The sequence below is a fragment of the Cynocephalus volans genome, chromosome 2 (genome assembly GCF_027409185.1).
Source record: "Cynocephalus volans isolate mCynVol1 chromosome 2, mCynVol1.pri, whole genome shotgun sequence".
Lineage (NCBI taxonomy): Eukaryota > Metazoa > Chordata > Mammalia > Dermoptera > Cynocephalidae > Cynocephalus > Cynocephalus volans.
In genome coordinates, this window is record NC_084461.1 from 214,821,705 (window position 1) to 214,833,778 (window position 12,074).

At 38.5% G+C, this 12,074-nt stretch overlaps 1 protein-coding gene across 1 annotated transcript in view; it reads left to right on the plus strand.

Moving 5' to 3' along the window:
• ABCA13 (ATP binding cassette subfamily A member 13) overlaps positions 1 to 12,074 on the plus strand; it is a 446,769-nt gene that overhangs the window by 238,063 nt on the left and 196,632 nt on the right. The window contains exon 42 of the mRNA XM_063086601.1: positions 7,392 to 7,497. Within this exon, the coding sequence (XP_062942671.1) occupies positions 7,392 to 7,497 (106 nt within the window). The remainder of the gene's footprint in view (positions 1 to 7,391; positions 7,498 to 12,074) is intronic.

The following is a 12,074-nucleotide window of genomic DNA, read 5'->3' on the forward strand; positions in this document are numbered from 1 at the left end:
AGTGTCTTTGGCAGTGTCCTTGGTGGCAGCACAGTTACCTTGCAGGAGCAGTAGCATCAGTGGTGGCTGCAACTGCCTCTCTCACATCTTCAGTGTCCTTGGCAGCAGTGGGGTTAACTCACTGTGGTGGCAGTGGTGGTGGTGGTTGCATCCGCCTCTCTCACATCTGCAGAGTCTGTGGCTGAAGTGATAGGCCACCTGCAGGACTGCTGCTATGTAAGGAGCTGCTCTGTGATAGGCAATGATTCTGGGACCAGACAATGACTCTGATGACTCTGGCAGCAGTGGCAATGGGTCCATTTAGATCTTTTGCTGTGGGAGGAACGTGCCCTGGGTACCTCTGTTTGCCATCCTCCCAGAAGTCTGTACGTATTCTTTAATGAGATTTCTGTTGAGATCTTTGGCCCATTTTTTATTTGGATTATTTGTTATTTAATTGTTGAGTTTTAAGAGTTCTTTGTTAACTTCATCTTTCTAATCTCTAAAATAAAAATCTTCTCTGTCTTCTACACACAGTTTTTATTTGGGTGAAATTATATAATTAATAGAGTGAAGATTACAAATTGCAGGATATGACACAAAGGTGAGAACTGATCAATATTTTTACTACAATTAATATTCAAAATGCATGTATGGAGTCATATTCTGAGATTAAGCATTGCTATATTTTAATCTCTCTATATTTTTAATGTTACAGGAGATGTTCCAGTATAGCATAACTTCTAAAAATTCTTTTTGTGCTATATTTCTTAAATATTTGTATTTCTGTTTAGTAGTCACCTTTCTTCCCCCAAATGTTTGTATTTATACTTTACTCATTCATGTTCCTTTTGGAAATTTCTTATCTTCCTTGTCTTTGTTTTCTTTTCTTAAAAAAAAAATCTCTTAGATTGCATACAGTATCCAGTCTATTAATTTGACAAATGTAGAGAGTTGTGGAATTGCTACCACACTCAAAATACAGGGATTCCACCCCCATTGCCTTCTTTTTTTTTTTGTCTTTTTCGTGACCGGCACTCAGCCAGTGAGTGCACTGGCCATTCCTATATAGGATCCGAACCCGCGGCGGGAGCGTTGCCGCGCTCCCAGCGCTGCACTCTCCCGAGTGCGCCACGGGCTCGGCCCCCCATTGCCTTCTTAAAAGAATAATTCTTCCATGTAATTTGCCTCTGCAAATTATTTATCCTTTATCCAGTATACATGTCCTTGCTGGTAGTCAACCCAAATCAAATCTAATGAGGAGCAGCAGAACAAGTCACCCAGTTACCTTGGAGATTTAACACGTTTACTCAATTTCTTGCAATAATTTCTACCTTCTACATTCAGTACATGCTTTGTACATACTAGGTCCCAAATAAATAATGATTGATTAGATCTTATATATCTCTCTCTTTTTCTCTCACACACCCAGATCCTGAAAAAGAAGTTACCTGTCTTAAGGACAACCACACGCAAAGACTCTGAAATACATAAAATGTATGTGAGATTTAACAAAATGTGGTCTTATAGTATGTTTGGATCTGTTTGAGAAAGGTAGATTAGAAAAAGATTAAGTGCCTTTCAAGAACTTTCTTTGTTTGGTGTAGTCTATGAAATGTCTCTGTAAACCAATTTTGCCTCCTCACACTTGATGAGCATTGACTTTCTTTTCTTACGTCTATTACAGATCCACAGTGAGTGTGGCTGTCACAGTACTGCATGTGCTTTTCCTTTCTTCAACCATATTGTGCCTCTTGACTTTGCAGAGTGAGGAGGTCCTGCCAATTAACTCTCCTGACTTTGTAGCTAGAAAGCAGATTTCATTTTTAAATTTCTTATACATTATAGTCTCAAATACATCCCCAAGCCTGTGAAGTTGAGATTTAAAATTTGGTCATGGTAGTCAACAGTTTCATGAAGGCAGTTATGCTTTCTATTCCAATGCTTGGACCTAAGGAGTCCAGTTTCCTCAATGTGAAGAAAGTCCGGAGTAAGAATAAGGGGTTGACTTTTATTTGTCTTTTCTGACTTTTTGAGAACAATCTAAGAATAGGGGATTCCTGTCCAGTCTTTACTCATTCAAGTTTCAGTTGTCCCATCATGTAGGTAAGAGCAAAAGGATCCGATCCAAGATCCCGAGCTGTGCCTCTTTGCATGCCTCCTTGGTGTCCATCATTCTGCAGGGATTCCTCAGATTCTTTGACTTTCGTGACTGGGAAGATGCTGGCAAGAAACAGTGTTTACTTCGTGTGGGATTGGGGACCCTTGAGAGTTAGCTTGGCTGTGGATATGAGGTCCATTGGCAATAATCTCTAAAGCCAAGTCAGAATTTTGTGGCATAATTCAAGCAACGTGAATTTTAGTAGTGTATTTGAATAATTTTGAAGTTTTTAGTAATATTCTAGAAAGGCCAGATTGCCTGCATGAGATAGGCATTTGCTTCCATCTAGCTTGCTAAGTATTGGTTCATGGGCTGCTTCCGTACCCCTGCCAAGAGGGTGCTGGATGCCAGTTCCTTGGTTATGTGAGTGCAGCTGCCCCCATCCTACCCAGTGGGGACAGGTAAAGCCTGGGCCTCAGCGAGAATCAAGTCCAGAGTGGGAATAAGGGCTTGACTTTTGTTTTTCTTTCTAACTTCTGTGTCTTTAACATATCTCCCTCATTCTTTGAGTATTGTTTTTTTTACTTTCTGACAAAACAAGGTGTTCTAGGATCATCTTGTGCTTTCCCAGCCATTTCTCCAAGAAGCCCTGGCTGCTCCACATCCCCATGGTGATTGGGGTGCTGCTGCTGTCAGGTTCTCTCATGGACAAAACAAGAGATTCACCAGAAAAAAAGGCAGTGTCCAGGGACACATGAAATCAAAGCCCTTGTTTCAAAGATGTACTGATGGCATGATGGTTCTGTGAATAGGCTGAATAAGGGGCCCTTGAGATGTCCATGTCCTAATCCTGGGAGCCTGTAAACATTACCTACATGGACCTTGTGATGGGAATATAATCCCGTGTTATCTGAGTGGGCCTGATGTAATAAAAATGGTCCAGATAAGAGGAGCATAGGAAGGTCAGACAGGAAAAAGGTGATGTCATGATGGAGCAGTGATTGGAAAGATGTGCTTTGAAGAGGGGGATGGAGGGAGGATGGGGCCACAAGCCAAAGAATACAGGCAGCCACTAGAAGCTGGTAAAGGCCAGGGAGAGTGTTCTCCCTTGATTTTAGTCCAGTAAGGCCCACTTTACACTCTGACCTTCAGAATTGTCAGACAATAAATATGCTGTCTTAAGCCACTGCGTTTGTGATAGTTTGTTACAGCAGCAATGGGAAACTCATACAGGTTTCTATAAAACAATAAAAGCTTGCTGCTTGTGCTGTGTGGTATGTCAGGGATAGTTCGGCCCCAAATTTTGCATTTGGAGAGAAATTGCCTCTCGTGTTCCTTATCATTGAAGCTCTTCACATAGTTTTATCTTCTGCTTCTTTAAAAAGCAGTCACTTTGGGAAATCTTCAAGAACACAGCATGTGTCACATTTTGGCCAAAGGTCGAAATTCTTCCTCTGCTAATGTCATCGCTCAGCTGGACTATATGATCATTGTCTTATGGAAGTTTGGTCATACATTTTTCTAGCATCTAAGCCAAAAGGCACCTTGTAGTGACCGTCTCCAGGATATAGTCCATCAAATTGACATTTTAAGTATAGATCACGTCTGGGGTCTAACACTACTTGACAATGCCCTTTTAAACAGAGAACACAAAGGGATGGGGAATAGCACTCCAGTCTGAGGGATTGATAGCACAATCAGTGTTGAGATGACACCAGGCCATCATAAATGCTTAGACCCTGCAGCTCTTTTAAATTGAGAAGATATAAGTCTCCAAACTATTGAATTTACTTTTCCTTGAAAAGAAAGAGCAGAAATGCCATAGGCATTTTATTTAAAGCCATATTTTTGTTAAATTAGAAATTTTTGTACTAGTAAGTGTCCTTGAGATTTAATTTCATCATTTCATTTTTATTCATTTTGTGTGATGGATTTAGTTAAAAATTATTATGAGTAGTTTAACCAGTTTGATTGTCTTTTGACTTGTAAAGCCTGAGCTAATTCCAGTGAAACTCAAAACATTAGAAAAGATTGAAAACAATATTCTAGTCCTTTTATATAAAAGTGGCAAGGTGTGGGTCTTATTTGGTCCATTTGAATTGGCCTATGACTTCTATTAGTTAGAAGTAATAGAAAAAACACCAAAAGACGAGAAAGATGTGTATATACACAATGTATTTTCATACTATACACATAAATGCAATACTCTTCTTAAACTATGGAAAAGGTAGCTGGGATGGTAGATGTTTAGCCTTCATTTAAATAACTTCCTATGTAGTTGCTCAAGCTTTCCTTATATCTCTTTTGAAAGGGTGTTCACATGTGTTGATCAGGCCCTTCATAATCTTATCTATAATAGGAATTTTTTTGCAGTATTTTGAATCTCCTCATAGTTTTCTAAATGAAACAAAGCATAAGTTTTTCTGTTTAGGTTATCTAAAAAATATTGTGAATATTTGGCCTTTAAGTACAGATATTGATTTATGCTAGAAAATATGTGTTAGATAATAAAGAATATATTAAAAGTATAAGGTAGAACTTTCATTTCCCAAACTCAGTGGAATGTTAGTAACCTTCTTATAATTTTTTTTTTTTTTTTAATTAGAGACCTGGGTAATGTTCTATTCTGTATGTTAGGATTCCATGAGACACTTGCCAAAGGGCGTTTTACAATTGCTGTCTAACTGCTTCCATTTAGTATGAGAATTACAGCCCAAAATAACAAGGGTAAAGTCTACCATTAAGGTCCCCAACTTCTGACTACAGTGATCAATGTCACATTGCTTTTGAAAAATGTGGCATTTATTGGCCCTTCCTGTTCGTGAGCTACTTTGACATTTTCTCATATTCTCAGTGACTCCTGGACAGTGTGTCTGCAGTTAAGGTTAGCTGACACTAGATGGCACTCATAACATTCTTATCATAGACTTGCCTCTCACCTTTTACCTGTGAAATTCAAGAATTCTTGGACAAACTGTAATCTGATACTTAGTGTCGTATCATAATTGATGGTATCCCTCTCTGATCTGTGAGATTACTGAGGGCAAAAACTCTGCCCTTATTCTGTTTCTTCCTGCACATACACATTCACACATCTCACACACACGCACAGACTTTTAATGAGAGGGGGGAAAAGAAGGAACATTTAAAAAGGATAGATGAAGATTTTTATCAAGAATGCATCCTTTGTTATCAAGATATGACTTATATAACTCAGGTGACCATTAAATTCCATTTAGAATAAGATACAAAGGAAAGTCTTCACTCAATGAATTATTATTGATTCACACTCTTTCTATTGTTTCTAATTTCATTCTGTATAAATGCACTAGGTGAATTACCTATTGTGTTAAGCCTCAGTGCCCTCATCTTAAGTGGGGATAGCAAGCAGCACTTATTGGATTGATCTGAGAATTACCTGATGAAACTTATCATGCACATCCCACTATGCTCACTCCTCCTCCTCTGGCCACTCTTAGGAGCAGCTGTTGTCAGCTTTCTTTATGGCAGGCATTGTTCTCATCTCTTTTATATAAGTGCATTACTGCTTGCAACAATCCTATACTATGTGTCCTATTATTACCATTTATCATGCTAGGAAACTAAGTCACAGAGTGGTAGAATAATTTGTCCAAGGTCACACAGCTGGCACCACTCAGAGATGTTGTTATTAATCTTTATTATTGTTGCTATCATTTGTAGTAGTAGTGAGGTTTGCAGCTTTTCCTTGGGGTTCTCCTGGGAATCAGCAAAGGGTTATTTTTCAAATGAAGGTAACTATATCTGATCTAATGAAAAGTCCTGACCTTTAACCAGTGCTGAGCAAGCAGATTTTGCTCAGTAGGATTCCTTCCAAACTAATTAGCCACCTGCAGGGAGACTGTGTGCCTCTCTGCAGGCTTGCCGGCTCACCTGCTGTTTCTTTCTGGTGCCCTCCCCTGTCTTCCCCTGTAGGCAGGAAACTCCTCAGGAACACCTAGAGACAGTCAATGCCTTTTTGCTTAGTTAAGGGACTCACAATGGTGATGCTGTTTACGAAAACCAGAAGCAAAGGAGTGTGCTCAGTGTGAACACGATGAATGTGAGGTACCAACTGGGTGGGCAGTGGGACTGGTCCAACAGGAGTTGCTTGGAGAGGGGCCAAGGCCTGGGACCTGGATCTTTGTGGATGCGATTAGAGGAGAAAGGGATGGAAGCACGTGCATGGATGCTGCTGAAGGAAAAGGTGACAATGCACCGTGCCTCACTTGGTGCATGGCCCACAGAGGACGGCCAGTAAATTTTGGCGAACTACATGGGTGATAAAAGAGTTACTGCATGCATCCAGATTCTGTGCCTAGCACTGTGCAGCCATCACCTACTGAACATCAGCAACTGCCGTCATCATCCCTGTTTTACAGACCAGGCAGCCAGCACGCTGAATGGTAAAGTCCTGTGCCTGCAGGCACAAAGCTGTCGCAGATGTTGCCAAGGGTGGAGCCTCAGCAATCAGGACCCACGTTTCAGCCCATAACCACTGTGCTGTGCTGCTGTGGGGCTTAGTCTCTTTTGACTTTTATGTGTGGGACAAATTGTTCCTCTTCGTGTTCTCTGCCCAGTTGTTTACGTTAGGGATTCTGTCTCCATTGCTCCATAAATCCTGCTCAGTCTCCAGGTGCAGCTCAGGGTCTTTGAGATCCTCAGCTGACTCCATATCCTTTTGTCTCGGCTCACACTCCTGCTTCTTCACTGTACACTTACTGATTTGGGGTCTAATCTTTGGATTTCAACAAACAGGTTGGACTTCTGCTTTCACCACTTGCAAAATAGCAGCTTCAAAAAATTAACTGCTTTAGTGCCATGGTATATCCTAGCCATGGAGAACATACATTCAGTGGGGATTTTTACATAAGAGATCCCATTTGCCCTAAATAAACTATGAGCATCACAAGTTTATTGTCTGCTTCATCTCTGAATTTCTGTGGTGCCAGTTCAGTGAGTCACAAACTTGCATTGACGTGGATGTTACTGCCTGCCTGTACCCTCCCTACCTACTGCTGTCTGTGGACCAGCCTCTGCCAGCGCACAGGGTCCTGAGGGTCATGGGCAGGTTGCGCTCATCTTTGCATCCTGTGGGCAGCCTATCTACCAGCTTGCCAAGAACTAGGTGGCCTTAGAGTTATGATGAATAAATGAATGCTTACATGAAATATGGGGTATGTTTGGTGTATGTTGTCGTCTTGATCTGGTACAGTAATAGAGGCAAAAAGAAAGAAATGCAATTTGGAAAAGAACATACAATAATATGCAGCTCTTTTTCATTTTCAAAAAGGTGTTTTTGATGCTTTCGCAAGATTCCAACAAAAAATCTCACCTTGCCCCGAGGACTGAGTTAGAGCTGCAGAACCACAGGCCTGCAGAACATCCTCCTGGCTCCTGTAAGTATAGAGTGGTTTTTGCATTTCTGCTGGAGGATCAATACTGTCATCCCTTAATCAATGACCCTGGTTTTAAAAGTTGAATACCAAAAGACAAAAGCTTGTGAGGAGCGTGAACGGAGAGTGAGGGGCCTAAGTGAATACAGGTCAGAGGCAGAAAGCTTGGAGTTTTATTCAGGCTTGAAAAGGAGAGTGTGTGTTTATGGGACAAGTTTATCTTTCCTTCAGAATCTGACTTTTCTATAAAAAATTTCTTAGTATATGCAATTAGAATAATGAAAACTGTTCATCCTGTTCTTTCTTCACAAACAAACCAATCCCGCCTACATTCATGGTAAGCCTATTGTGTACAGGTACTTTGCTGGTGATAGGCTTACGTGGCTTAAGAAATTACCAGATATGGGCCTTGTCTTCACAGAGGCTCTGTCCTTTGCGGACCACAGCATGGTCTAGTCCTTGTATGCAGACCTCCCTGCCTAGTCATTACCGATTGGACAGAATCCAGCCGTGGTTTCTAGGTGTGATTGCAGGCAGCTCTGATTCAGTCCAATTCCTAACACATCGATTAGCAGCAAATCACCAAGGACTGGGCTCTCAGGACATGGAGGGTAATAAATCTCAAAACCTTCCTTTAGGGACCTCGGGGTATCAGGGACACAGACCCATGGCTGAATAATTATAATTATTTTGTAAAGTTTCTAAATAGATGTTTGCCAAACTACATTCTCACCAGCACTGTATGAGTGCTGCAATTGATCTACTTCCTCTTCAGCTCTTGGTATTATTAGAGTTTAAAAAAATATGTATTTCAGTTGTTAAAATAGGTGTATAATGGTTCCTCATTGTGGTTTTAATTTGCATTTCTCTAATGATTATGCTGAGCATATCTTCTTTCTCTTTCCGACAGCTTTATTGAGATGTATTTCACACACCGCACGATTTACTCATTTAAAGTGTACTGTTCAATGGCTCTGAGGTTACTTGGAGCTGTGCATTCATCACCACACTCAATCTTAGACCATCTCCATGACTCCAAAAAGAAGCTCTGTGTCACTTTGCCATCCCTCTTCAATACACTCATCTCTTCCAGCCATAGGCAAGCTCTTACATACTTCCCGTCTCTGTTGATTTGCCTATTCTGGACATTCTATATAAATGGAATCATAATATCTTCTTTCACTCAGCATAATGTTTTCGAAGCTCATCCATTTTGTAGCGTGTGCCAGAATTTCCTTTCTTTTTAAGGCTGAATAACATTTGATTGTGGGTATCTGCCACATATTGTTTATCTGTTCATCCACTGATGGACACTTGGGTTGCTTCCACTTTTTGACTATTGTGAATAATGCTGCAAAGAGCGTGGGTGCTATATATTGAATGTCCTCCCAAATTCATTGAAGCTTGACCCCCACTGTGACAGTGTTAGAGGGTGGGGAATGCTATTATGGTAATTAAAAGGCGGGGCCTTGAAGAAATGATTAAATTGTGAGGACCTAGCCCTAGTGAATAGATAAATCTATTGATAGTTTAATGGTGGTCTTTGGAGTGATTCTGATGGCTTTAAAAGTAGAGCACATGAGAAGATTTCTCTCTCTGCTCAAGCCATCGGCCATGTGATACCCTGCATTGCTGAACAGAGTCACCCTAAACAAGCTCAAACCAAATGTGTTCCCTGGACTTTGGACTTCTCCAGCCTCCAAAACTGTGAGCAATAAATATTACATCTTCATAAATTACCTAGTTTCGTGTATTCTGTTATAAGCAACAGAGACGGAATAATACAGTGTGCAAGTATTTGCTTAAGCCCCTGCTTTCACTTCTTTTGGGCATATAATGAGACTACAATTACTGGATCATATTGTGTGTTTAATTTTTTGAGGAATTCCCGTACAATTTTCCACAGTGGTTGCACTGTTTTGCATTCCTACCAGCATAAACAAGGGTTCCAATTTCTCTACATCTGCACTAACACTTGTTAATTTTCTATGTTTTTTTTCTTTTTTTGGTTAAGTAATGTTGGGCATCTTTTCATGTGCTTATTGGCTATTAGTATATCTTTGGAGAAATGTCTATTCAAGTGCTTTGTTCATTTTTGAATGGGGTTGGTTTTTTGTTTGTGTTTGTCATCGAGCTGTATTAAGTTCTTTATATTTTCTATATATCAATCCCATATTAGCTATATAATTTGCAAATATTTTTCCCATGCCATAGATTGCCTTTTTACTGTATTGGTTGTGTTCTTTCATGCACAAAAGTTCTAATTTTGATGATGTCCAACTTACCTATTGTGTCTTTTGCTGCCTATGCTTATGCTGTCATACCCCCCAAATTATCGCCAATTGCAGTGTTATGAAGCTTTACCCCTAAGAATTTACTTCTAAGAATTTTGTAGTTTTAGCTCTTACATTTAGGTGTTTGATCCATTCAGGTTTAATTTTTGTATATGGTGTTTGTTAAGGGTCCAATTTTATTCTTTTACACATGTATATCCAAGTTTTCCAACATCATTTATTGAAATGACTGTCTTTTTTCCACTGAATAATTTTGGCACCCTTGATAAAAATCAACTGACCATATATGTGAGGATGTATGTCTGGCCTCTCTATTCTAGTACACTGGTTTATATGTTTGTCTTTATGCCAGTGCCTCACTATTTTGGTTACTATGGCTTTGTAGAAAGTATTAAAACCAGAGAAAGTGTGAATCCTCCAACTTTGTTTCTCTTTTTCAAGATTGTTTTGGCTATTCAGGATTCCTTGATATTCCCTATGAATTTTAGGTTGGATATTTCTATTTTTGCAAAAAATGTCACTGAAAACTTGTTAGACTACATTGATTAGTTTAGATAGCTTTGGGTAGCATTGGTATCTTAAAAATATTGTCTCCCATCCCATAAACATAGGATAGCTTTCCACTTATTTGTGTCATCTTTCATTTCTTTCAACAACATTTTGTAGTTGTTAATGTACAAGTTATTTGCCTACATGGTTAAGTTTATTCCTAAGTATTTTATTCTTTTTGATGCTATTGTAAATGTAACAATTTTCTTATTTTTTTTCAGATTTTTCATTGTTAGTGGATACAAATGCAACTGATTTTTGTGTATAGATTTTGTATCCTGAAACTTTGCTGAATTTATTAGTCCTAACAGTTTGTGTGTGTGTGTGTGTGTGTGTGTGTGTGTGTGTTCTTTAGAGTTTTCTACATATATGATTATATCACCTGTAAAGAGAGATAATTTTACTTCATCCTTTCCAATTTGGATGTCTTTTATTTCTTTTTCTTTTCTGATTACTCTGGCTGTGACTTCCAGTACTATCTTGAATAGAAGTGATGAAAGTTCACATCCTTGTCTCATTTCTGATCTTAGAGAAAACATTTTCAGTCTTTCAATATTGAGTACAGTGTTGGCTGTGGATTTTTCATAGATGGTCTTTATTAGCTTGAGGAAGTTTCCTTCTATTCCTAGTTTGTTGAGTGTTTTTATCATGAAATGGTGCTGAATTTTGTCAGATGCTTTCTCTGCATTGATTGAGATGACTGTAAGGTTTATTTCCACACTTAATGTGGAGTATTACATTTATTTTTTCCTCATATGTTGAACCAACCTTGCATTTCAGAAATAAACCGTCCTTGGTCATGTTGTACAATCCTGTCACTATACTGTTGAATTTGGTTTGCTAGTATTTTGTTGAAGGCTTTTGCATCAGTATTCTTAAGGGATATTGGTCTGTAATTTTCTTTTCTTGTAGTCTGGCTGCTTAACTCATTCTGTGAGGCAATGCTGGCCTCAGAATAAGTTAGAAAGTTTGTCCTCCTCTTCAGTGTTTTTAGAAGAGTTAGAGGAAGATTGTTGTTAATTATTTTTTAAATGTTTGGTAGATTACCAGTGAAGTCATTTGGTCCTGGGCTTTTTGTTGTTGTTTTTGTTGGGAGGGTTTTGATTATTGATTCAGTTTTATTACTAATTATAGATCTATTCAGATTTTCTATTTCTTCATGATTTAATCTTGGGAGGTTATATGTTTTAAGAATTTGTTCATTTCTTCTAGGTTATTAAATTAGTTGGTTTACATTGTAAATAGTAATATCATAATCCTCTTTATTGATAAGAACATCCCCTCTTACATTTCTGATTTTAATTATTTGAGACTTCTGTCTTGTTTTCCTAGTCAGTCTAGCTAAAGTTTTGTCAATTTTGTTGATCTTTTTGAAGAACTGACTCTCAGTTTTATTAATTACAAAATTTTTTAAATTTTCAATTTTATTTATCTCTGCTTTAGTCTTTATTATTTGTGTTAGCATTAGGTTTAGTTTTTTCTTCTTTTTCTGGTTTTTAAGGTTTAAAGTTAGGTTGTTTATTTGAGACCTTTCTTTTGTTTAATGTAAAGATTTACAGCTATAAATTTTCCTCTTAGCTCTGCTTCCTCTGTACCCCATAAATTTGGTATATTGTGTTTTTATTTTCATTGTCTCAAGATATTTTCTAGGTTTTCTCATGATTTATTCTCTGCTTCATTGTTATTTTGACTGCATTTTCAGTTTCCACATATTTGTGAAATTTCCCAGTCTTCCTT